Below are 26,722 nucleotides of genomic sequence, written 5' to 3'. Positions count from 1 at the left end.
CTGCTTCTGCATTTGAAATCCTGTAACATCCAAGATCTCGCATGATTTTTAAATAATAACTATCTTATTTCCTTTTTAGTTATGGGTTTGTAACATTTGAAAATCAAGAAGATGCTGATAGAATATTAAAAAAAGAGGTGAGTTTATTTTTTACTTGCTTAGATGCTACTGATTATCACTCTTTTCCCCTGATCTTTTCCTGTCTTGCAAGTTACTTGGAAACCTCACTAGTACTAGTGCCACATGAAAAAGAAAATAAAGCACCATGTACGCTCTGTAATGTGGTTGGCATGAGGAAGGATACCCAGTTGACATGGCTTGCTGGATCCTGCCAAACTGTGCAACCCATCCAACCCATGGAAAACGGACATTAAATGATGATGCTGATGGACAGTGTAAATTTCTTCTGTTATTGTGAGCCAGGTCTGTAACACAAACGTCCAGTTATTCACCCATTCATTGTATAATGGTCATGCTGAGACATCTGTGGTGTGCCTACTTGACGGATTAATCTGGTTACCATGGACATAGCTGGGCTAGCTTTTGGGTTCCTCAGACTTTCCTGACTTGGCATTCTGTGAGGGTTGTAAAATTGTTATTAGTAAAGCATAGCTGTGTGGTTAAAAAACTTGTCTTGCAACCAAGTGGCTTTGTGTTTAGTCTCACTGCATGGCACCTTTGGCAAGTGCTTCCACTCTAGCTCTAGGCCAAGCAAAATCTTGTGAGTGAATTTGGTAGATGGAAACTGTGTTTGAAGCCCGTTGTATGTGTGTGTGTGTGTGTGTGTGTGTGTGTGTGTGAGTGAGAGAGAGAGAGAGAGAGAATGCGTTTGTGTCTCTCCTTCACCACTGCTTGGTAGCTGGTGTTGGTTTGTTTATGTCCCCATAACCTATAAGTTTAGCAAAAGAGACCAATAAAATTAGTACTGGGGGTCAATTTGTTTGACTTAACCCTTCAAGGCTGTGCCCCAGCATAGCCGCAGTCCCGTGACTGAAACAAGTAAAAGATAAAAGATGTAAATGTCTAAAATAATAATTTAACAGAAAACTTTGTGTTTCGACAATATTTATATCTACATCACTTTGGTAACTGATCATCACCGGGTGTTTTATTTCCAAAATATATAATAACCCAAACTAGATTAGAACTAGAAACATTTATTACTAAACTAAGGTGAATGGCCGTGTTAGCCACTAGGCCATTGAGTACCGAGTATGAATCCAGTGTTGGGCTAAATATAAATACATGAATACGAAAGCTGATAGTGACCAGAGATCTGACAGAATCACAATGCAGATACAAATATTGTAAATATGCACTCTAAAATGGTGGTTAATAGTCCAGGAAACACCAATCGTGTTTTATTACATTGTCTGATAGGGCATATTTTTATATAACTTGAATAATATGACCGATTCTCTTATCAGTTTCATAGTTTTGAATTTGAATAGAAGAACAGGGTTGGTTTGGAAGAGGTTGGCATTGAAATGTTCTTTCATGAAGCTAAAAATGGGTGGTTAAAAGTAATAGAAATAAAAATAAAAACAATGTTTTTTTTTATTTTTTATTTCTTTTTTTTTGTCTATGAGTGGAATCCTGAGTGGTTTTTACTTACCAACCACAACTGCTGACAAACTTCCTCTATTGCTTGTATCATTGCCAAAGAGATAGAGAGATTTCTGAAATTCTATAGTGACTAGTCTATGTTTTTTCTGTATCTCCTTGCTTCTTTCACACACACACAAACACACACTTTGTGTGTGTTTGTGTGTATCAGTATATGTAGTTGCATACATATACACACACTCAGGAGAGAATACATTCTTTTTAGCAGCAGTCTCAGATAGAAACTTCTCATTAGAGAAAGTTGTTGAGATGTTTTCTTGTTTGTAAGCAAGGTGAAGTGTATAAAGTAGAAAGACGACCAGTTGATTAAATAATAATAATAATAGTAATATTATTATTAAATGCAGTGTTAGTCATTATTATATAAGCTACACCATTTGGTAATCTTGATGGAAATATTGCATGTTATTAGAGTTGAAGAATTTCTTTTTGGCGTTGGGATTTTTTATTCTCTATTTTAGATTCACATCGAGCTCAGATAACAATAGTGTATCTTTCTATTGCTTGTTTGTTTTCCGTAGCTGTTTATAGGTGCCATATGATGGAGTTGGTGCTAAGTTAAAATGCTATCTTTTAAGTATAGCTTTCTGCTGCTGGATGCCCTTCCTGTCGCCAACTCTCACCTTTTTCCAAGCAAGGCAGCTCTTCCCCATGGCCAGACATGTTTCCACTAAAGATTAGAAGTGAATGACACTGCTTGTGTTATAGGTGACACTTGGCAACTACCGTGATGTGTAGACAAGGAGACACAAGTATACACACTCACGCATGCATGCATACCTATTATAAGTATGTATATATTCATATATATATATATATATATATATATATATATATATATATATATATATATATATATATACACATATATATGTGTGTGTGTGTGTAGATATTCATATATGCACACGTGAATGTATGTATATATATATATATATATATATATATATATATATATATATAATATATATTTGAAAAAATGAATAGAAATGGCTTTTCTGATAATTTTTTTCTAATATATAATACTGGACCAAAATCTTTCTATTTCTTATTTTACTATCTATCTATCTATCTATCTATCTATCTATCTATCTATCTATCTATCTCTATATATATATATATATATATATATATATATATACACACGTATATATATACACACGTATATGTGTATGTGTGCATATATATGTGTGTATATATATATATGTGTGTGTGTGTATGTATATATATAAGTTACACCATTATATATAAAAATACAAAAATGGGACAAGAACGCAAAACATCCAGACAGACGATACAAAGAAAACATTCGGAGTTTTCTGTCCTCAGTTGAGTTCCAGATTATCTTTGCAATTCCGGCTTGTTATACTCGAGATTGCTCCAATCTGGCCAGCCCCAAGGGAAATCTAAACTAAATCTCCTTGGAAGAAAGCAGCAAATGTATATGAAAACAAGGACGGAAGAAATGTTTCACTAAGTTTATTATTTAACCCTTTTGGTACCAACCCGGCTGAGACCAACCTCTGGCTCTGTAGTACAAATGTCTTGTTTTCAAAAGCTTTGAATTAAAATCTTCCACCAAGCCTTAGTCACAATTTATGTTCCTAACACTAGCTTAATGATAACTAAATTCTTTGTTATATTAAGAATTAAATGAAAGAAAGAGAGAGTATCTCAAAAGAAATATGGGAACAAAAGGGTTCAGCTAAATGTCTCTATGTTCAGTGTGTGAATGAGAAGGTTTGATTCCTAACCATGTGGTCTTGGGTTCAATCTCACTACACAGTACCTTAGGCAAGTGTCTTCTACTACAGCCCCAGGATGATCAAGACCTTACCTTGTGAGTGGATTTTGTAAATAGAAATTGAAAGCAGTTCATTGTGTGCGTGTGGTGTTTGTTACCATCACTACTGCATGAGAACTGGTGGTGGTTTGTTTATGTCCTCATAGCATAGCAGTTTGGCAAAAGAGACCCTTAAAATAAACAGTAAGTACTGGGATTAATTTGTTCAACTATAAACCCTTCAAGACCATGTCCCAGCATGGCTGCAGTCCAATGAGTGGATATAAAAGATATAAAAGATTTGTTGGTTTACATGCTTTATTCTTCATTTATTTTATTTATTTATGCATTTATATATAAAATTTGTTTTTTTTTAGCAGCCAAAAAAAAAAAAAATCAATTCTATTTTTGAGTTGGGCTCAGTAAATACTTCTATAAAACCTTTAAATTAATAAAGTAACTTAATGGATTTAGAGAAAAAAATATTTTTTTCATATGTAATAATGTAAGATTTTTTTTTTCTGTTTTATATTTTAAACTGTTATTCCATAATCTTATGTCTCAATGTTTTCAAATCTTTTACTTATACTTTGATTTTCTGCTATTTTGTTTCTATGATTTTCTGATGAAAAGGGTATGTATCATCACGTTGTTTGGTTTAAAATTGTAAATGTTTTTTTTTTTTTCCTGTTTTAATGATTGCTAGAATGTAGTTCATGTATCAAGCAATAGTTTTGGTTATATGTTCGGCTGTGATGTTTTTTTGTTTTTTTCTCCCCTATTATTTTTTCTTAGCTATTTTTGATGGCTTATGGAAGGGTGTCTTTAGTTTAAAAATTGTATGTTGGTGCCCCAGCATGGCCACAGTCCAATGACTGAAACCAGTAAAAGAATAAAGGAATACTTCAAGTTAAAAAAATTTGTATATATTTATTTCTATTTCTATGTAAAGTATGCATGTATTTTATATATGTATATATATACATGTAAATATGTAACGTGTACATGTGCATACATATGCATATCGCTTTAAGTACTATTGCAGAAGCATTCTTTATGTTGGATATATTTATAGAGTCTCCATTGATCGACTAGATACATAGGCTTAGGAAGAGGGAATGCGAGCACACCACCTTAAAATTTTGGTGGGGCAACGAAAACGCTTTGAAAATATCCCCCTGAAAAATTTGCCTCCGAAGCAAATTTTGTTCCTGGACTTATGACTAGATAGAGATACGGTTCAATATAGACATAAGGAATCCAGTAACAGACTAAGGAAAGTTTTTAAAAGGAAAAGACCAACAAAAAAAAAAAAAAATACACATTCACATATATATTTATCTGTGACAAGCATTCTCATATATCTATACATAATAGAAATTAAACACTCATGTTGTAAAGTGTGTGTGTATATATATTTGTATTTATTGGGAGACACAGCACATTGCCATTATAGAATAGAAAACAAAACTAAATAGAGAAATATGATTTTGTTAACACTACCAGTCTATCTATCTGATATATTTATGGAATTAGCTGTGGATTCTTTATTAAATAGCAAAAACTACCAAACAAACATCAACACACAGCAATAGTGGGAATACTTAACAAATTTTAAAAGTTAATTTAAATCTGGTGATGATGATTTTTGCCATTGCATCATTCCATTGATGCTTGCTGCCTACTACAAAAATGTGGCAATACAGGCACCATTATGATGATTTTATCCTGAAGATGAGGCTGAGAAGGTCCAGAGATGTTAATAAGTTTAGGAGCATTTAAAAAAAAATAATAAAAATTATTAGTAAAACAAAACTAATGCTGTCTTACTAGAAAAATTTCTCATTTTCCATAATTATGGAAAAATGCTTAAGGCTTCAAACACTTATTAAACAAAAAGTATTCTTTCAATTTTTGTTAGAATTTTGTTTTAAGTTTAATTTTTAGTGCTTTGGTTGTAATTTACTATCTTTGAGCATTTTAATTTCAATTTAATTTTTTTTTTTTTTTTTGCTGATAATTTAATTATTGCAATCCACATTTAAAACTAAACATTTTACTGTTTCTGATTTATTAACTTGATATCATTTTATTAGGATTGCAAGTGTTACTCTACTTCCTGCCATTTCAGTTAATGATACTCCATCGTATATACATCTTGATATAATTTCATCAAGTATTTATTTTTGAAGATAAAATATGTACCAGATACTCCTTTCTGAAAAAAAATTATATACATATATATGTAGAAAAAAAATATTTTTCTATTGATTAAAAAATGATATCACCAATTTTTTTTTTTTTTTGACTAATTTTAATAGAAACATCTGACTAATTCATTAACTACAAATGACTGAAATGGTTAATTTGCAATTAGTAAACAGTTTTAAGTTGACAGATGTTTCTTACATAGATGGATGGCTATCCTTCCTCAATAACATTTCGCTGTTGTTGACTAATTTCAGTTTTATCATAATAACTATTTAAAAATAAAATAATATATATATATAAGAAAGCGTGAGTGCTGTAGATAAATGTGAAATGAGTGTGTATATGTTGTTTGAACAGAGATATAGAAGTGAGATGGTGGACTAGTAAAGTATTGATCTACTTGATTATACATCAAGAATATAAATCCACTACATGTGCTTTATTTATTGTCTTTGTGGGGAAATTGGTTTATTCCCTACTTTATTCTCATGACACTTGTCTGTCAGCCCTGCGTTACCATATCACCTAGTTCAATCTCAGAATCTATCTCCAGTGACAAAGCAGACTGAGATGATAACTGGGATTGACACAGGCATGGCTGTGTGGTAGGAAGTTGGCTTTCCAGCCACATGCTTCCAGGTTCAGCCTTACTGCATGACACCTTGGACAAGTGTCTTCTTCTGTAGTCCCAGATTGACTAATGCCTTGTTAGTGAATTTAATAGACGGAGACTGTGTGGAAGCCCATCATTTTGTGTGTGCGTTTGTCTTTGTCTTCCATTACTGTTTAACAACTAATGCTGGTTTGTTTATGTCCCCATAAATTATTGGTTTGGCAAGAGAGTGATAGAATAAATCCCAAGCTGGAGTCGGTTCATTTAGCTAAACCCCTTTCAGGCAGTGCCCCAGCATGGCCACAGGATAATGAGTGAAACAAGTAAACGATAAAAGATACTGAATTCCATGAAACCAGAACTAGATGCTGCTCCTTAAAATCTCCTTGGTGCTTACCACAGTATGTTTAGTGTTATATATATCTAAATTGTAGATTTAGCAAATATAAGACTGGTGCTCTAAGGATGTAGCTCAGGGATCAGAGGGTTTCGCCAGGCCCAGCTCCTACTTCTCTGCATTGAGAGATCACAGCCCTAGTGCTGTAAAACATGTGATTAAAATGTCACAAGAAAGAATCGCAAGACAGATTCTTCAAGCTGAGCCAACCAGCGGGCGATTTAGGGATAGACGAAGAACAAAATGGTTGGATAATATCCATAGTCTCAGTTGGTTGCACTTTGGAATCCAGCCAGAAAGTCTAATGACAGCTGCTTCTGATAGGACCCTATGGAGAAGGTGCCTGAGGACTCCACCCCTAAAAGCCTCCTACAAGTAGTGGGTGGAGAAGATGAACAGATTATTATTCCTTGTTTGTGTTGGGAAAGCTTAGTTTAATGGTGAGCAGTATAAGTTATAACAACCAGGAAATAAGTAAATCTGTTATAGCTGCCTTAGATATAGATGCAGATTATGCAATTTAGTTTCAATTTGCAATTGGAACACTTTCACTTTCGTTTGGTTACTTATTTCATTGATAGAATCATGACAGTAACCAAATAACATTTCATTTCACTTTGAACCTGTGATCTCTCTCTCTCTCTCTCTCTCTCTCTCTCACACTCACACACTCACACACACACACACACACACACATACACACATACACACAGTCTTTCTCTCTCTCTTGTATAGTGAATGGGTTATGGGTGAGTGGGGAAATATAAACAGAAGTTGAAAATAGCTGAAATGTTTTCAGAAATGAAAACAAAAAATATTTCCTTTTTTTTTAAGCATGTAAACTCCTTATAAAGATAATTTAATTAGCTTGCATATTAAATGATATTTAGTATAGAAAAAAAAAATATTGTTTTCTTTGGTAAAGAGTCAAATACCAAACATATACAAATGTCTAAGGGAAGAGAGAGAATGAGTGAAGAGGTGGGAGTGAGGATAGGCGGGGGGGGGGGATCAAGATGTTCAAAATTTTATAGTGTGGAATCTTCAATGTTCAACATAGACAAATACTAGAGAAATCATTTACCTAGAAATAGCAAATCATAAAAGCCCTTCCACTTTTATATATGCACACACACACACACACACACACACACACACACACACACACACACACACACACACACACACACTCTCTTCATCTCTTTTCCTCTCTGACTTTCCTTCCCTTTCCTCTTTCTCTCCTTGTCTCTTCTTCTTTCTCTTCCTCCATTTCCTGTGTACCTACTTACCTATCTTCCCTCTCCCCCCACTCTCTCTCATATACAGACATGTCAGGACCAAATTCATTGTTCACTCATTCCTTTCCAGGAATGCCTAGTGGCATTTCATCCGAAGTCGGGTTAGGTGAATTCGTCAAGGTTGATTTATTGCTTTTCCTTGATGAGTTTGAGGTTGATGAAATAAGTTTCAGTTGAGCATTGAGGGTGATGCAATTGACTGATCCCTACCCCTGAAATTGTTATTGACCTTCTTCTTCATGAAATATAAAAGTTGCACAAGACGACCGGCAGCACAGATCCCAATTCTAACAGTAACAACTCCACTACTGATATATTGATGTAATCATTCAACTTCAGGATTATTTCATCACTTTCAGATTTTTTTCAGGTAAATTTTTTTGCCCAGGCATTTTATAGAACTATTCTTAATGGATCATTAATTAAATTGGAGTTAAATTTAGATGATAATATGATTTCGAGTTAAACTCATGAAGCATCCTTTGGATAAATTTTCTATTCTAAAAAAGTGTTAAATTCTTGTTTAGCTCACATTCATACTGTCTTGGACTTAGTGTCTAAACAATTTTAGCAGCTGGTTTGTTTTTTTCAGTGCAGATTTTTTTTTCAGTCCAAGATCTTGTCAACTGGCATGCATGGCTGTGCGACTAAAGCGTTAGCTTCACCTCAATGTAGTTTTAGATTCAGTCCTACTGTAAAGTATCTGTAGCGAGTTTTCTTCTACTTACAGTCTCAGGTTGAGAGGGACTGTCTCTGTTCTTGGATGATACAGATATTTGTCCCTTCATGTCTTTTGTGGTGTCCACTCTGTTGCAAGCATTCAATTCCTGCAGTCTTAGAAATCCATAAAAAAGTAATCGTAAGAGTTGCCCTTTCTCCTCTAGGTCATAAAAAAGAAGAATCAGTTAAGGCTTCAAAGTGCTTTTGAAACAAAATGTGTTAACCAATGAGAAGTAGGTGAGAGATTGCTAATGTAGAAGCGTTGGTAATGTTTAAGAGTGGCTGTACTGGCTATAAGTGGTATAAAGAGTGAATTTAATAGTACAGTTTCTGTGTGTTTGCTGTAGAATAATCGATCTATTACATTTATACATTGCATATTATAGAATTAGTTTCCTATCGAGGGTTTTATTTTGTTTTACTTAAATTAGCATTTATCAGTGTGTGTGTGTGTGTGTGTGTTGCATGCATATTTTGGGGACCTAATTATCAATAGCAATGGCTGTCCTAAGAGAATTTTTAAAATGTCTGATGTCAAATAAGTCAGCATAGAATCAACGATACCAAATAGTTGTAAAGTAAATGGCTGAAGACATGACTTAAGTGGTTAAGAAAGTTCGTTATGAGATTTCGAGTTTGATCCCACTTTCACCATTTTGCCATGACCTAACCATTGTGAGTGAAATTAAGTCGATAGAAACTTGAAAAACCCTGTTGAATGGACTGCACTTGTAATTGAAAGGGCCAGCCATGTTACACTAATTCTATCTGAGAATTACATTAAAGTGTAAATGCTTGTGGAATACTCGGGCAGGCTTGGCTGGGGCAGCTAAGCAGCTCCCATTGCAATCACGTTGTTTTGGATCCCACTGCACTGCACCATTATTAGACCCTGGGCACACAAGTGAATTTGATAGACAGGAAACTGATAGAAGTTTGTTACACGTGCGCATGTGTAGATGTGTATATCTTTGTTCCTCACCACCGCCTGATAACCAGTGTAGGTTTGTTTACACACCCATAACGTAGCAGCAAAATTGACCAATAGAATAAGTGCTAAGACTTAAAAAACAAGTACTGGGGTTGATTTGTTCGACTAAGACCTTCAGGGCAGTGCCCCAGCATGGCCACAGTCCGGTGACTGAAACAAATAAAAGAAGATTCACTTTCACTATGATACATAGAGTAAGTAGTTTTAATTGATTGAAAAACTGAATTCTCCAGAAGAAACTGGTGGAAATTCATTTTACTGAGTGTGTGTGTGTGTGTGTGTATACTTATGAGGACATTTCTAGTACACTCTCTCACAGATCAATCATGTTTTATGAACAGTCATTTGTTTGATGAACATAAAAGTTAATGTGTGTTTTTTTGGTGCCAGATAACTAACTTGGTTTTCTTTCATGAAATGTTGATTTGTTTTGTTTTTGTTACTTGACATAGATGTGTAGTTTCATCTAGTTTCATCTAGTTGCCTTCCTCTTAATACTTATACGTGTTGCACTTGCACTTGCAGTTGGGGGTTGGGGGAAAGAAAGGCTTGGTTCATAGGTTTTAGAAGTGGAACAGTGTGACAGTAGTAAAGCAAGAGAACCTTGCCATCACCTCCATGTTAGCATCATCTGTTTAATGTTTTCCATACTGGCATGGGTTCGTTAGGTGTGTACAGCAGCGTTACTCCAGTTGCCACTCCCTATTTCATCGCATCTTTTAAGCTGAAATATAACATTTTGCTATTCACCATCTTGCCAAAATGTTATGCCTGTGAGGTGAAACAGGAGCATCTCACTTGACCTGCTAGTAATAGCAGCCAAATCTCCCTAAAAAAAAATATTTTGATAAATAAAGGACACATTGTCATAAATACAATATATGTGAAAACTAAAAGAGGAGAGTGCTTTGTATGCATAGATCTTGCCAAGGACGAAACAATAACAATAATATTGATACATATTACATACCCACAGCTGTATTATTTTAGCATCCCAGGTTCATGTTGCTCAGTTTGTTGATCTCTTCTTGTTACCGAACCTCTGGCTTGTCTGGTTATGCTTTCATTGAACATAACAGCATCACATATAAGGCACTGTTATTATTAGCTTATCTTCCATGTAATAGATGAGTCTCCAAGCTTTAGACACACAAGTTGGGATGGAATAGATAGAATATCGGTTTCAAAATTTGGCACAAGGCCAGCAACTTTGTGGCTAGCGGGGTAAGTCAGTTACATTGACCCCAGTGTTTCACTGTTACTTATTTTTATCAATACGGAAAAGATGAAAGGCAAAGTCAACCTCGGCAGAATTTGAACTCGGGACATAAAGACAGACAGAATACTGCTAAGCATTTTCACTGGTGTGCTAAAGATTCTGCCAGCTTGCTACCCTGGGAATGTGAAATATTGCAAGTTATATTGTGGTACTTACTTACAGCTAGTTGCACGAGAAGTGATTAAACACAATCGTAAAATCATTGTTTTGATTCCTAAACTGGGCGATGTTGTTTCAGTCCGTTCAGCTGTAAATGAGTAAACCTTGTGATGGACAGGTGTCTCTTTGAAGGGAAAATAGATACTGTGATATTATTAACCCTAGGCTCATTGGAATTGGTCATTCTGTATCTAGTAAAAATTTATACCAGATTATATAGTATAAACGCTGCTCTATTAACACCAAACAGAACAAACATAAGAGAAGAGAGTAAACGTAGGACATCTTAATATGCAAAGGGAAGCGACTCAAATGAAATCCAATCCCAACACTAAAAAAGCTAATTAGGAAAGATGGGAAACAGTATAATAAGGTGGGGATACAGATAATACTTTTTGTGACTGCAGGGTTAAAAGTAAATGTTTAAGAATTATTGTAAACAAAAAATGTTGTTTACAGGTGTAGAGTATAAGGATACATGAAAAGATGTTACGTGTTTTTAGGGTGTGGTTGCTAAATGCTTTACGTTTGTGATGTAAACCTGTCTATAGAATTGTTACCATCGATTTACCTAACTGCTATTAGTTTTTACTTGACTATTGTTTAGTCTCCAGTCAATCTTGACTACTTAAACGCCTCACTCCCTGTGCAGCATAGGCTACCAATGACTTTTCTCCACTGTTCTCAACTCTGCACTGTCTTTCCCTTAGAGAAGGCCTCCCTCTCTTAAGTCTTGTTGGCTTTGAATTGTCAGAGAAGCTTCTGTAACTTTGCCTTCTTCCTTGGTAGGGTATCAACCCTGCACAAACCCATTTTGTACCTATGGGGAGTGATAGATCCTTATTAGTCTGGCATAGGCTATTCATTGACTTGTCCAGCATGGGAGCAGGCCCTACTAGAAGCTTTCACTTTGCTGGCATAGCTCTTGGGGGTCATTTAGGCACACAAGTCACCACAAAAGTGATTATGTGTAAACTTTCAATCAGTGGGGATCAAACTATAATCTCTCCATTACTGTGACTTCCCCTTTTGAAGATGGTAAGGGTATAGTAATTTGATGGAGATTCGACTGTTAATTTGTAAACAGCTCTAATAATCATGTAAAGGTTCCTACATGTTTTGCTCAACTGCTCAGCTATTAGAACAAGCAGTTGGTTCTTTTGTACAAATGGTTGTCTTTTAGATCTGTGTCTTTTGTGTTCCAGCATTTACACTGACATTCTACATTGCACCCAGTTTATCTGGTCACCCTTTTTATTTTCCGGAGTGATCAGAACATCCTTTCCTCTTCAGACACACAAAAGTAAAAGAAAAATATTCTAGATTTATACATCAATCCATGTGTTGCTATCACAGAAAACTATATGAAAGGAAAAAAAAATGTATATTTCATTTTCCTTTTTTTCTTGTAAATCTTTGAATGTTCCAATAAAACATCACATTACATTCTCAATGGCAATATGTAAGAAAAGAAAACAGCAGCCTTTTTTTTTTTTAATAGAATTTTTAATCCAACAGATTATTTATCAGCTTGAATCTTTCTCTTTCTTTTTATCTTAATCTTGAACGAACTGATTTGCATCAATAAATGTATGTTTTATTTTCTTATTTTCTTTTTCTTCAGGCTGAAAATTTAATTTTCAAAGACAGAAAACTAAATATTGGACCAGCCATTAGAAAACAGGTGCTGACTCAAAGTCCTTGATTTTATTTTATTGTGAAAATAAATCTCCTTTCTAAGTTTTGTAAAAATGGTTTTCAAATATGATCTGATGGTTGACTGTTGATGTAGAAGGACTGTGTCTGTGAGAACTCTTTTGTTGCTTAGTGGTTTCTTGGTTTGCTGAATAACCTGTGTAATGATATCATTTTAGTGGGCATGGTTTTTGTGCTGAGCCAGTCCCATTCTTTTATTTGTGTTGGTTTGGCACAAGTGACACGGGGTCAGTACTTATCCTTGGATGCAGGATTTAGTTAATCTCTTGCACAAAGAAATATTATCACCACGTCACAGGAGATGTGCATTTGTGTTCCATGGGCAACATTCAAAGAATTTTGTTACTCAGTGCTTACCCCTGTTATTTATATCTTTATCTTCTGTAAGATCCACAACAAAAGAGAATTCTTACGATATTTACAAAATATTCTTTCTACTTCCTTCTAATATATGTGTGTGTGTGTGTGTGTGTGTGTGTGTGTGCACGTGTGTGTGTGTCTTTGCATGCATTTTTCTGCTTTTGTAATATGTTGATTGAATAAGGAGCTTTATGAATCAGTTCAATTAACGATAATTTTTTTTGTTAAATTCATAGGTTCATATGACGACACAATTACTTGCAGATCTTTATGCTCAGGGAGCTGCAGAGGTAAGACATCTTTTATCATGTGTTGTTAATTCCTGCATCACTAAATATATATATGAAAGCTTTCAAAAATTATATTGAAATATGGAGTTGAAACCCCAGGTACTTGGCTTTCATGTGTGTGTGTGTGTGTGTGTGTGAGAGAGAGAGAGAGAGAGAGAGAGAGAGAGAGAGTGTGCAGCCATGGGGTTGTAAGTCTGAAGGTTTTTACTGCCTCTGCTGCTGTGATGTGTTCATGGCTCAAAAGTAATTTTATTAACGACACAGTCCAACCTAGCTATGTGCATCCCCCCCCCCCCCCAAGTTGTATACTTCATTAATGTAAGGAAATGGCAACACTGTCAACTTTATGAATCTGTTGTTAGGTTCACAATACTGAGTTGAATTGTTCCATGAGGAATGTCTTGGAATTACAGAGGTTCTGTTAGACTGACATAAGATGGTCTTCAATTGTGTTCCTCTCCATTTTATGACACATGAACATTATTAAAGCCAGGATTTTAATTTGTCTCTGTTTCTCCCTATAAGTAAATTAAGTTGATGGATTCTTTTCAACAACAAAACCACTTATTTTATTTTTTTCTTTCCTTTTCAGCAAGTATCACCAAGATCTTATGGAGGTAAGTTGAAAAGAAAACAAATATCTATCAAGTTATGCTACGAAACGTGATTGTTTTAGTCCTTTCAGATTCTTTAGTTAAAGTTAGTTATTAATAGTATTAAAAAAAAAAAGAATTATGGTTTAGTAATAGAGGTAACGTGATTAAAAGCAGAATTATACTGATACCAGCTAACTCCTTTCTTTAGAAACATTACTAGTTAATCTTACTAGTTAATCTTACTAAAAATATGGTATAATGTTTCCATTAGGTTAACAAAAAAAAAGGCTATTAAAATTATATCTATTTTATAGAATCAGTCTTAAGCTGTACATGAATTTTTTTTTTTAATTTAAAAATAAAATTGAAAACCTGTGATGTTATTTATATTTTTGTTGAAATTATCCTCTGTATATATATATATATATATAATTTTTTTTTTTTTTGTCTTTTGGGATTAAGTAATGCTAATTAATGATTTTCAATATATTTTAAACTAATGAATTCATGATTAAGTCATACAAAATTTTTCAGTTCTGTTAATGACAGATAAATTTTATTTAGGATAAAATTAAATTTTTAATTATTTGATTAAGACTAATAAACTTCATTTAGGAAACTTTATTATTATTATTATTATTATTATTATTATTATTATTATTATTAATTATTTTATCATTATTGGTTATCATTGTATTTGGCTTCTTTAACGAGGAACATGATCAAGAACTTAATTTGTTTTAGAAACATGCAGTGCTCAGGTGCACTACAACATGGAATGTAAATGAACAGTAAAAAAAAATGGGGGAATGGGGCATCGGGTGTACAGTTGGTGAATTTCAGGAAGCATGGAAGTTTAAAATAATGTCTTAAATTAGGTATTTATTAGATAAAGGATTACTTTATGTCCAATAAATTTAGAATATGGACTGAAAATTTCCCTCTTTAAACTGGGAAGTAATTGATTGCTTTTAGTAAATAGTTTTCTGAAAAATCTTTCTACCTGCTATTAATTGACTGCTGAGCAGAATTAGACAATAGTGGAAATTTTTGTGAGAGAGAGGGGGGTGGGTGAAGAAAGAGTGAGTGTGTGTACATGTATGTTTTGATTTGAGAAGTGGGGAAGTTCCCAATAAAGAAGAGGGTCTATTTATTATAGTACCGAGAATACTTCTTCACTAGTAAGAAGTGTATTTGTGCATGTGCATATGTGTGCGTGTAAAAAATAATAACGAACTTGGGGTATACCGTGCTTAGGGTGCTGCACTATGACTCTTTAGAAAAAGTAGCCAAAAGTGCATGGAATAATACATGGAATAATGAACAGGCAGTGAACAGTGAATGAGTTGTTTCAAAAAAATAGGTGGCAGACATCAGGTGTATTATTGGTGAATTTCAGGAAGCATGGAAGTTTTGTATACATGTGTATGTGTATCTATTATATTAATATTATTATATTATATATATATATATATATATATGTATATGTAAAAGCACATGGCTCATTGGTTGCAGTGTTGAGCTTACAATCATGAGGTTGTGAGTTTGATTCCCAGACTGGGTTGTGTGTTGTATTCTTGAGCAAGACACTTTATTTCACATTGCTTCAGTTAATGAGTTGCAACATTGCTGGTGCCAAGCTGCATCAGCCTTTGTCTTTCCCTCGGATAGTATCAGTGGTATGGGAAACTGCTGGTCTTCCATAAACAACCTTGCCTGGACTTGTGCCTTGGAGGGGAACTTCCTATGTGTAGTCCCATGGTCATTAATGTTTGAGCGGGGGGAGGTCTTTACCCCTTTTATTATATATATACTATATACTATATATGTATGCATACACACACACATTGCCTTGGGATAAACCTAGTATGCTATTATACTGCTGTTAGATCCCTTTACTCCTAGGTTAACTTTGCTTGACTCCCTTTATGGGGGCTTATAAAATGAGTACCAAACAAGAAACTGGGGTCAGTATAATAGACTAAACATGCAGCTTGGTTGTTGTAAAATGTACAAAACCAAAATCTTGTTTCAAATATTTAAAAGGAAAAAAAATCATTAATATTAATTAGTATTAATGAAATTTTTTTTTAATTAAGCAATTTAAAAAAAAAGAGTTCTTGAAAGAACGTTAACTTTCAAGTCTTGTCCCAAACCTAAAATACTTCAAATTTGTCACTGATGTAGTTCCCTTGGTGGCTTTTGCTTTGTGTGTGTGTGTGCACTTGTGTGCATGCATGCAATTTTGCATTTGTCTTGTCATAACTGCACATGGATGCTACTCAGGCTAAAGTGACATTTATGCCTGCCCTGCATAAAGAAACCTGGCAGCTAATCTGATCATTTGAATGAAGAACCTTGTTGCTTAGCCCCCGAGATCAGCTGCGATAACTACCTACAACTCTTTATCCAGTGTATTTTTGTTTTAAGATAGTCAGAGATTTTGCTGCTATTTCTAGCAAGTAGATTGACCCCTTGAAGCGCCTCTCCCCACCTCAGTTCAGTTATAAAACAGTAGTAACAGGGTTCTGCCCTAAACTTTCAGATAATTTTCATTCCTTCATGTCACACCAACAAGGGTGACTCTATATAGTTATGTTGTTTTAGATACCTGAACCGCTCAACATACGAAAATATATTTGTTGTTGTTGAACCTCCCCGCCCCCTGCCACAGTGAGTCTTAAATCAAGCAACCCTATCATTAAACGTGTTATAAATGTGAGCATCCTATCTATTTTACTCAAACACAGCTGGGTGGGAGTTGTGGGATATTTCACTGCTATTTTTAGCAGATTGTGTGACCTCAAAGGTACACCCTTAGATGTTTGGTATGTAACCAAACAAACAGCCTGTGTGTACAGGATTCCATCTTGTGTAACTGTTGCAGTTATTACTTCAGCTCTCAATCTATTAATACCTGTCATCTAGTTTCTACCTTTATTAATATCTTAACCTTACTGTTGTAACCGTTGATAGGCAGACAAAAATATCTCCCTCATTATCAAAAGCTCTCTCTCTCAGCTTCAAGTACTAATAGGGATTATGCACCAATGTATAAAACCTGACTTGGTTTCAAAGACTAAACACTCATGCTGCTACAATCTCTCTGGTCCCTTTTTAGTGCTCTGCTTATTATATTTTTGTCTTCTACCTGGATTCATAATTAGTGTCTGCTTGTATGTGTATGCACATATATACACACATACACTTACACACACACACACATGCGTGGTTGCATGGGTCAGATGGAATTTGTTGAAGCCGGTTTTCTACAGCTGGATGCCCTTCCTGTCACCCTCACCTGTTTTCAAGCAAAGTAGTATTTCCTCCATGGCCAGACATGGTTTTCATGGAACTCTGTAAACAAACAACATAACTTGTGTGATGGTGACGCTTGTTTATGGCCATCACATGATGTTGAGACAAGTGTACTCTCTCCCCGCCACATGATGGGCTTTTTCGATTTCTGTCTACCAAATCCATTCATGAGGTATTGGTCTGCCTGGGACTATAGTAGACACTTGCCCAAGGTACCACATGGTGGGACTGAACTTGAGACCACATGGTTGGGATGAAAGCCATACCGTTTTTTTTATATATTATATATAATGGGGAATTTAGTTTTCTCTTCTGTATTATGGAATTTTGTGCAGTTCTGAGATGGCACTGCATACCTTACAGCTAGCTGTATCATGAAATCTATTTGGTAAATAATGAAGAGATAAAAGCAAGGATTGAAGACAAATGACATTTTATCAGTAAACATTCTGTTTATTATTCATTTTTACCCACCTCTTTTAAAAAATATACCCAGAGTTTCTAGCATTCTGTATTCCACCTTAACTAACTAGCCTCTATTAATTTGCCTATCTTCATATTTCTTCGCCTCCCCACTCCTCTCCCTGTGTTTTTATTAGCATTTTCCTCATTCATTTTCATATTCTCCTACAATAAACACCATTTTGTCATGATAAGAAGTGGTATGCATAAATTGTCGAAAATTTACTAACTGAAACTGATTTTCTTTGCAATAATTCAGTTCTAGCAGTATTAGGATATAATTGGGTTGTAATTTTGTTTTCAAATCTAATAAAACACCCAAAGAAGTAAGGATTAGAAGCAAGTTGACATAAGCTAAATCGTTTGCGTTTATTTTTGAATAATACTTATGCCTAAGTGGTAGGTTTAGCATAGTAGCTTGGTGCACACTGACAATAACCACCATATGCACAACACAATACTGTTAACCTGCAATTTTTCACTGATTAGTCATGTTTCAGGCTTGTGTTTTATATCATGGCTTCAATAGAGAGAAAAAAAGATATAAAGAAGTGTGTAACTCTGTAAACGAGAAACTGGAACTTTTAAGGAAATTAGAGAGCTGGTGTTTTGGTGGCCAGGGTTTGTGGAGAGTATCTCGTTAGACAAACGCACAGCTCTTTGTTTGGTCTAAATCCACCTTGACTGGTGCAAGGATATGTACAAGAGGTTGTTGTGTGAATGCAGATGGTATGAATAATGTCTTGAAGTTTGTAGTAATGGACAGGCCAGCACTAAGCTACCAGTGTATTATTAGTAACTATTCCCAAAAATTGTATTTCAACTTGTATATTTTTATTGACTGGATTTTCTTGCATTAATACAAGGAAGATGTCCTAACTTTGTGCTGATGAGGTGAAGGTGTTACTAATTTTGGACAATGCATCTAATTATCTTACGTGATTGTCAGCTTGTCAGTGATGATGGCAAAATAGAAAAAGTGCCTGTGTTTGCCAATCCAATATTAATGACTTTCACAATCCATATAGGGGTGTCATTTTAGCAGGGAAGAAAATATACCAGTAGAGGTATTTGGATGAAGTTGTTGGTCCTAGAAAAAGACAATCTCAGGGAAGAAGCACAAAAGCAAAGAACTCTGAGTAACAGCGAAAAACTACATTCTCCAGTAACAGTAATATTGATTTGAGTGACTTTTGATGAAAGGCACTAAAGACTGTCATTCTAGACAGGGCTTCGATTGGTGGGAGAGTATGATTTTTAAAGGTTCAAAAGAAAGGGATTTTCATGATATTACAGAAGATTGTGTCAGAAGCTGGCTAGAAGAGATAGAGAGTGATCTTCGATACAAATTGATAAAAGAAAAAAGAATAAAGTTCTTACATGACAGCAGAGATTAGTGACAAGGACGATGAGGACAAGGAACCATTGCATAGGGGCACCACCAAGAGACTTGTCCTGATCTTTGGCAATGGATTGCAGTTGTCCTTAGGTGTAGCTGCCTGCCAGTGCTTCAGTATCAGTCGACCTTCACCATATTGATTTTGTTCTGCCATGTTTGTGTCTATTGGAGGGCTCACCTTGAAATGTTACTAACTTGATTTCCATAAGGTGTGTGTCACAGCCAACCCCATTTCATCCTCTTGACGTGGATTTTGATAGGTTTGCTGGTTTGCCTGTTCCCACAAGGCTTTGTTTGTGCGTCTATCTTTCTATCTCACCCGAAGGTTCTGGGGTTATGCATAAATATCTTGGCCCTTGTCAATGAAGAACTTTATGACTCCCTACTGCACAAGAAACCGAAACTGTTGTTGTATGATATTCACTAAATGGCATCATTTTGCCCATTGCCATGTCAGCAGACACTGATGTTTGGCAGTGTTTATCATCAAGTGAAACTGGTCTCCTTCTTCAAGTCATTTCGTCTAAATTCTGCTCTGGCTGTTAATGCTACTAATAACATTTGTGGCCCACCTGCTTTTGAGAGTTAGTCACTCCTCAGCCACCTCAGATCCCTATGAATGGGAAGCTAGCACAGCACAGTTGAGTGTCATCGTTTTGTTAACTCATAAGGACAATTTATCGCTTCTGTTGCTTCGATCTTTACCTTCACCAAATCAGTCATATTTGTTGATTGACACGGGTAAATGAATTTGACAGTTGATGGTTATTGACTTGATATTGTATGTGTATATGTGTGTGTGTATCATCATCATCATCATCATCGTTTAACGTCCGCTTTCCATGCTAGCATGGGTTGGACGATTTGACTGAGGACTGGTGAAACCGGATGGCAACACCAGGCTCCAATCTAATTTGGCAGAGTTTCTACAGCTGGATGCCCTTCCTAACGCCAACCACGTGTATATATATATATATATATATATATATATATATATACATACACATATGCATGCATATGTGTATATATGTATGCATGTGTATATATGTGTGTATATCTACATATATATGTATACATGCATGTGTGTGTATGTATGTATATATGTATATGTACATATATGCATGTCTATGTATGCATATGAATATATGTGTGCATGTATGTGTATATATGTATGATTATGAGTATATGTGTATATATATATATATGTGTGTGTGTGTGTGTGTGTGTAATATATGTATATGCAAGAGAGAGAGTGATAAAAATAGGTGTAGCATCAATATGCATAGCACTTGCATGTTTCTCTTTTGTGCAAAATTGCTAATTTTTGCTGTGTACTCTTGTTTTCTTGTTTTTATTATTAGTTTTCTCTTCTTGTTCATTATCATCTGCTCTACAATACAAAATAATTATCTCCGTCATCTTTCCTAATTACCTTTGGGAATCTCTGCTTCCATTTTCAAGGCCTGAAATTGCATTCTTGTTCTAAATTTAAACTTACAAATATACCTCGTTCAAAGTAATTCTCCTTCTTTCTGCCACTACATTTCTCATATTTCTTCATTCTTCCTGCTCTTTTTCACTTTTTAATCTAGTTCAGCAGTATCCTAGATTTTTGTTATTTTAGTAAAGGTGACCCTTTAAAATTATTAGCTTTCTTTGCCATCAATGGGATATCCCACTAAACTATTTCTTCCTATCTTCCACTGCTGCTTGTGTGCGTATATTCTACCTGCTTGCAATGACTCAGTTCTAAAATTAAATAGCAGAAGTGTGTGTGTTCTGATAATGTATTAGACAAGTTTGTGTATTTTTTCACACTACAATGATCAAATATATTTTATGATGATGATTATGATAGTGGTGGTAGTAGTCGTGATGGTGCTGGTGGTGGTAGAAGCAGCAGCTGGAAAAAAAGAAAAAAAAAAAGCTGTTCAACCTTTTCTGTTGCTATATTTCGAACCGAAATAGATTGCCCTGTGAGTTTTGGTTCTGAAATGATAAAGAATAGAAGCTGGATAGAAGCAAAACTACAACTTCTGGTCTCAGATTGGCACTGATTGATTAGAACTGTGATGAGGGTGGATTTCAGTCATTCTAGATGTGACCATCCCATTTATATAATCTAGGTCTACAATATATAATATCGTTTTTTTTTTTTGTTTTTTTTCTCTTGAAGACAGGGTATGATTTGAAAGGATATTTAACTGCTATTTCTGTCAGGTTGTGCATCTATATAGAAGCCTCCATACTTACTATTTATTTTATTCAAAGTGATTATAGGTTTCTGAGCACAATGTGAAAGTTTTTTTTGTATAAAACTATGACATTTAGTCTCAAAATGCTCTATTGGTTAATTCATTAAGATATGAAGTTATTAAAATTTTGTTCATAAAATTTCATAAAATTATCATTTAGCTGAGAAAATTATTTTGCACATGAGGCAAAATTTAAGTTATGGTGCAGGCATGGCTGTGTGGTTGAGAAGCTCACTTTGCAGCCACACAGTTCTGAGTTCAGTCCCACTGCACTGTAAGTGAATTTGGTACATGGAAACTAGAAGTCTGCCTTTGGTTTGTGTTCCCATAACATAGCTGTTAGGCAAAAGAAATCCACAGGACAAATACCAAGTTCAAAATATAAGTGCTGGGGTCAATTTTTATAGACCAAAACCATTCAAAATGGTGGTGCCCCAGCATGGCCTCAGTCCAGTGACTGAGATAAGTAAGAGAAAAGGGTTATCATATGTTAAAATTTATTATTTCTATCATGGAAAGTTATAAAGAATCCCCGTTTATGTAATTAATGCATTCTGGCAGAATGTCTCCTCAAATATATTTTCAGTAGAATATCTATTGGGAGTTGGTTTCTTTTTTTCCTTTCTATTATCAACATTTGTTGCACACTCTATTCCTACCGTCAACTTTTTTTTTATTATTAACCCTTTAGCATACAAATTAATCTGTCATATGAAATTAATCACACATTATCTCATGGCTTCAAGATTCTGATGATGTGATTGTTTATTTTTAGAATGACATTGTTGGGTAGATGTGAAAGGCCAGATGTGGCTGGTCTGAACATAAAATGCGTAAAGTACTTGGGGGCCGGATATGGCCAGTTTAAATGCTAAAGGGTTAAAGAGCTACACTGAATTTAGAAGGACCCTTCTCTTGAATATTTTGTCGTCTACTTGTTTCAGTCATTAGACTGTGGCCATGCTGGGGCACCATCTTGAAAGGTTTTAGTCAAACAGGTTGACCCCATTACTTTAAGTCTGGTATTTGTTCTATCAGTCTCTTTTGTCGAACTGTTAGGTTACATGGACAGAAACAAGCCGACACTAGTTGTCAAGTGGTGGTGGTGAGAAGACAGGCACAAAGACATGCACATACCATGGGCTTCTACACAGTTTCCATTTACCAAAGTCACTCACAAGGCATTGGTTGGCCTCGGGCTATAGCAGAAAACGCATGCCCAAGGTGCTTTAAACAGAATTGCAATAACTGTTCATTTTGCAGATGATTACATCGCTTTGGACAGATGACATCACAGAATGACCCCTATAGACACTGTTGCTAGCTAGACAAAAAGAAAGATAGCCTTAGCTGGTGTGCTTTTTTGGGGGTAATTAGTCTACTTGATCACATCTAATTTGTAGGGGTAAACAAGTCTTTACAACCCATGTCCACTTCTATCCTACCCATATTTGCTTAATCCCATTTAGGGAAACAATCTTGTGTTGGTGCCGCCATTAAGCAGAAAGGGGAGAAGACAAAGTCCTTGCTGCCCCACTCAGGTGAAGCATAAAAGCTAAGGGGTGAAACGCTTGCAAGAAAGGTTTCTGACATTGCAGTGGAGTTAGAAAAAGGGCTTGCAATACCTGTGAGTTCACCTGGGGTGAAGCATCTCTGATGTTTATTTCATCATCTTCCCAACATTATCTTTCTCGCCCTGCACTAACGGACCCTTTATTGTTCCCCCTCCCGTCTCAGCCTTGAAACGTGTCAATTAAGACTGAACAGGTGTAAAATATCTTCGACTGATGCTTCTGTCTCTGAGTATTGTTTTGCACTTGGTAGAAGTGCATGTTTTTTGTTTTCATTAATTAATATAATTGCTGCATGAATATTCTTCTATGCTATTTAAGCATGATGAATAGATTGCTTATATTGTTTTGTTGTTTTTGGTTTTTACTAGGCCCAAAAGTTTTATATTTTGCTGGAATGAATAGAAGATGTTCATACATTTTTTTTCCAAAAAAAAAAAAAGTATAAGGAGTGAACTTGTGTCACTTGAAAATACATACCAGATGCTTATGCCCCTGATAATTGCAAAAGCGTTTTCTAATATTGTCTCATTAGCTCTCTATTTATTCGTTTTATATTAGTGCCATAACTTAGTGTATAAAATTACAACTTAGTTTATCAAATATGGTTTCAAATCAAAAAGGAAATTGAGAGAGAGCCTTTATGCAGTTATTTGACCTGCTTCAAGTTATTAGCTCATAGTAATAAGTATATGAGGGCAAGAACTAAACTCCTGCAGAGACCACAATATAATTTAGATTAAATTTCAACGGTTTAGCAAAAGCACAAATGGAACAGCTTGCCATATAAAGGCCTTTGTGCCTTGTGAAAAGAAATCCTTATTAAACAATAGGACTGTAGACAGGGGCATGGTTACGCAGGTGCAGTTAAGAAGCTCACTTTGCAACCATGTGGTTTTGGGTTCAGTCCTACTGCATGGCACCATGGGCAAGTGTCTTCTACTATAGGCCTGAGTTGACCAATGTCTTGTGAATGAATTTTGTAGACAGAAACTACATGGAAGCCGGTGTGGGTGTGGGTGTGCCCCCCCCCATCACTGACAACCAGTGTTGGTTTGTTTACATCCCTGTAACTTGCAGTTTGGCAAAAGAGTGCCGGGGTTGATTTGTTCAACTAAACCCTTTGAGGTGGTACGCTAGCATGGCCACAGCCCTTGTGAGTGAAACAAGCAAAAGATAAAAGATGAAACATATCACAACTTTTATATTGAAAATTAATTATAAAAAAGAGAAACAAATTCCTTTTAATTTTGCATTTTTTTTTTTTTGTAACTTTCTTGGAGATCAATAAGAAATAAGAATCTACAACTGTTAGGTTTTTAGCTGATGGGAACCTGGTTTATATAGATAACAACAACGTGCTTTTTTAGCTCTGATTCAGGAGGGTAATGACCAAAGCATTCTAGCAATGACCTTCTCCCTCTCCCCCCACCTTCAAACATAGTAAATCTCACACATTATTTAATGTACCCCTTTTTTTAAGATAGAGTATGTGATATAATGAAGATTTGGTTATTATTTCTAGCTGGCCGAATGACCACATGGAATTCCTTTGTGGCTTGTCTATTTTCTATACTTTTTATCTTTTGTCTTATACTTGTTTCAAGTCATTGGACTGTGGCCATGCTACAGCACCACTCTGAAGGGTTTCATCAAAAAATCAGCCCCAGTACTTCTTTTTTTTTTTTTTTTGAAACCTCGAACTTATTCTATTGATCTCTTTCTGCCAAACTGCTATGCTATGGAGACATAGACCAATACCAGTTGACAAACGGTGGTGAGGAACACACACACACACGAGAGAGAGAGTGAGAGAGAGAGAGAGAGAGCCACAAGCAGACTTCTCAACCATGCCTGTGTTGTAGTTGTTTAGCTCCAGTCAAGCAGACTTACAATCAAAGACATTTCATCCTTGACCATCCCCTCTTTTTCAGTATTGGAAGATTCAGATGATGCTTTTCTCTGTTGAATCGTTCAACCTGCCAACATCCCTAAAAGAGATGTGGCTGCCATTTGTTGCTGGTAAATAGACTGGGTTAAGGAGGAAAGCTGTACTCCATCACCTCTTTCCCCCCCCCCCTCCTCTTGCAATTAGGAAAGAAATCCAAAACCTGAAAATAAAGCTATGGAAGAAAATATTAATTACAACAATAATAACAGCAGCAGCAGCAGCAGTTGCTGTGTGAGCCAGTGTATACGTGTGTGTGTGTGTGTGTGTGTGCGTGTGTGTGTGTGTAATAGAATATTCTTAGCTGAGCAGAAGAATGTCTGACTGGAATTTGCAATGTAAATTCTACTGTGACCTTGGTAGTGATGATGATGATGATGATGATGATGGTAGGTATTATATGACACATGAAGGATATAAAGTGTGCTGTGTATATATATATGTATATATATATATATATATATGTGTGTGTGTGTGTATATATACATGCATGCACACACACACACACACACATTCAAAACATTGTGATGAGCAGCTGTAAAGTGAGAGGTAAGCTACCTTCCCCTTCTCCTGCTCCACCACCTCCATGTGCTTGCTTCCCTGTTTGAAGCCAATTAACTTCACTTGAGGTGCTAATGCTCTTTAGAGGGATATGAGTGTCACTTGGTCTATTTTCCCCTCTTTTATAAAATGTGGTCCTTTTATATAATAATATTGATAAGGTTTCAGGGAAGATTTTCAAGGAATGTCTTGTTTTTTTTTTTTTTTTTTAATGTATTTTTATTTTCATTAATGATATAAGAATTGGTGAGAAGTGAAAAAATGGGCATCATTTTGAATTAATTACATCCTGCCTTTCATTCCTCTGGGAAAGAACAAAATATAAGTACTGTCATATGTGGCTTTGAATTCAAACGACTCTTACTCCCTTCCCTGCAAATTACTGCTCTGTATTAATTTAAAAATCAATATTAAGTGTATAAATTACTTTCGGATGACTAATTTTCTTTCTTGATTTTGGAAAGTTGAACTAATGGAAAGATGTTTATTTACAGAGCTGAGCAGGAAATTGTGCTGGCCCCATAACCTGGGGGAGCTTGTAAATTGAAACTACTCTCTGCAGGCTCAGGTGTGGCTACCCTACAAGAACCTGCACTCCCCCTCCCCCCGCTCAGTTCAATCTCTTTGTCCCTTAGCACAGGGGTTTTCAAACTTTTTGACTTGCGGACCCCTTTATATTTCAGGCTTTACCTTATAAACACTTATGAAATTTATACATAAATATTTGCTTAAAATAACATATATTTTTGCATTTATGTATTTAACAGTATTTAACAAATAGGTTTATTGTCAATGAAAAGATTTCGATTAAAAAACATATATAAAATCAAATTGCCCATAAAAAGTATTTGCTGTCTACGGACCCCCTGTCTTGTCCTTGCAGACCCCCTGTGGTCCGCGGACCACAGTTTGAAAACCTCTGCCTTAGCATGAAGATGATACTCCTCTTCAGTGTTTGCAGTTCTGTAAATTGCATGGCAGCCTCAATGGTGCCGGTGGAATGGAAAAAGCCTCCATTGCCCACTGTACAGTGGTTGGTGTTAAGAAGAGCATCCAACTGTAGAAACCATATCAAAGCAGGCAGTGGAGCGTGAAATGCTGTCCTTGCACACTTCTGATCTTTGTCAAACTGTCCAACCCATGTCAGCGTGGAACACAGATGACGATGATGA

General features: G+C 35.5%; 1 protein-coding gene across 9 annotated transcripts in view; it reads left to right on the top strand.

Moving 5' to 3' along the window:
• The window catches only part of LOC106879649 (protein boule-like), a 104,567-nt gene that overhangs the window by 36,235 nt on the left and 41,610 nt on the right, over positions 1 to 26,722 (top strand). For all 9 annotated transcript variants that reach the window (XM_089343436.1, XM_089343435.1, XM_014929310.3 and 6 more), the window contains exons 4-7: positions 80 to 137; positions 12,699 to 12,758; positions 13,387 to 13,440; positions 14,033 to 14,057. In XM_089343436.1, the coding sequence (XP_089199562.1) occupies positions 80 to 137; positions 12,699 to 12,758; positions 13,387 to 13,440; positions 14,033 to 14,057 (197 nt within the window). The remainder of the gene's footprint in view (positions 1 to 79; positions 138 to 12,698; positions 12,759 to 13,386; positions 13,441 to 14,032; positions 14,058 to 26,722) is intronic.

Source organism: Octopus bimaculoides, chromosome 27 (assembly GCF_046866305.1).
Source record: "Octopus bimaculoides isolate indiv1 chromosome 27, ASM4686630v1, whole genome shotgun sequence".
Taxonomy (NCBI): Eukaryota; Metazoa; Mollusca; class Cephalopoda; order Octopoda; family Octopodidae; genus Octopus; species Octopus bimaculoides.
The sequence above is the reverse complement of the archived record's forward strand: the minus strand, read 5'-3'. Positions and strand labels throughout refer to the sequence as shown.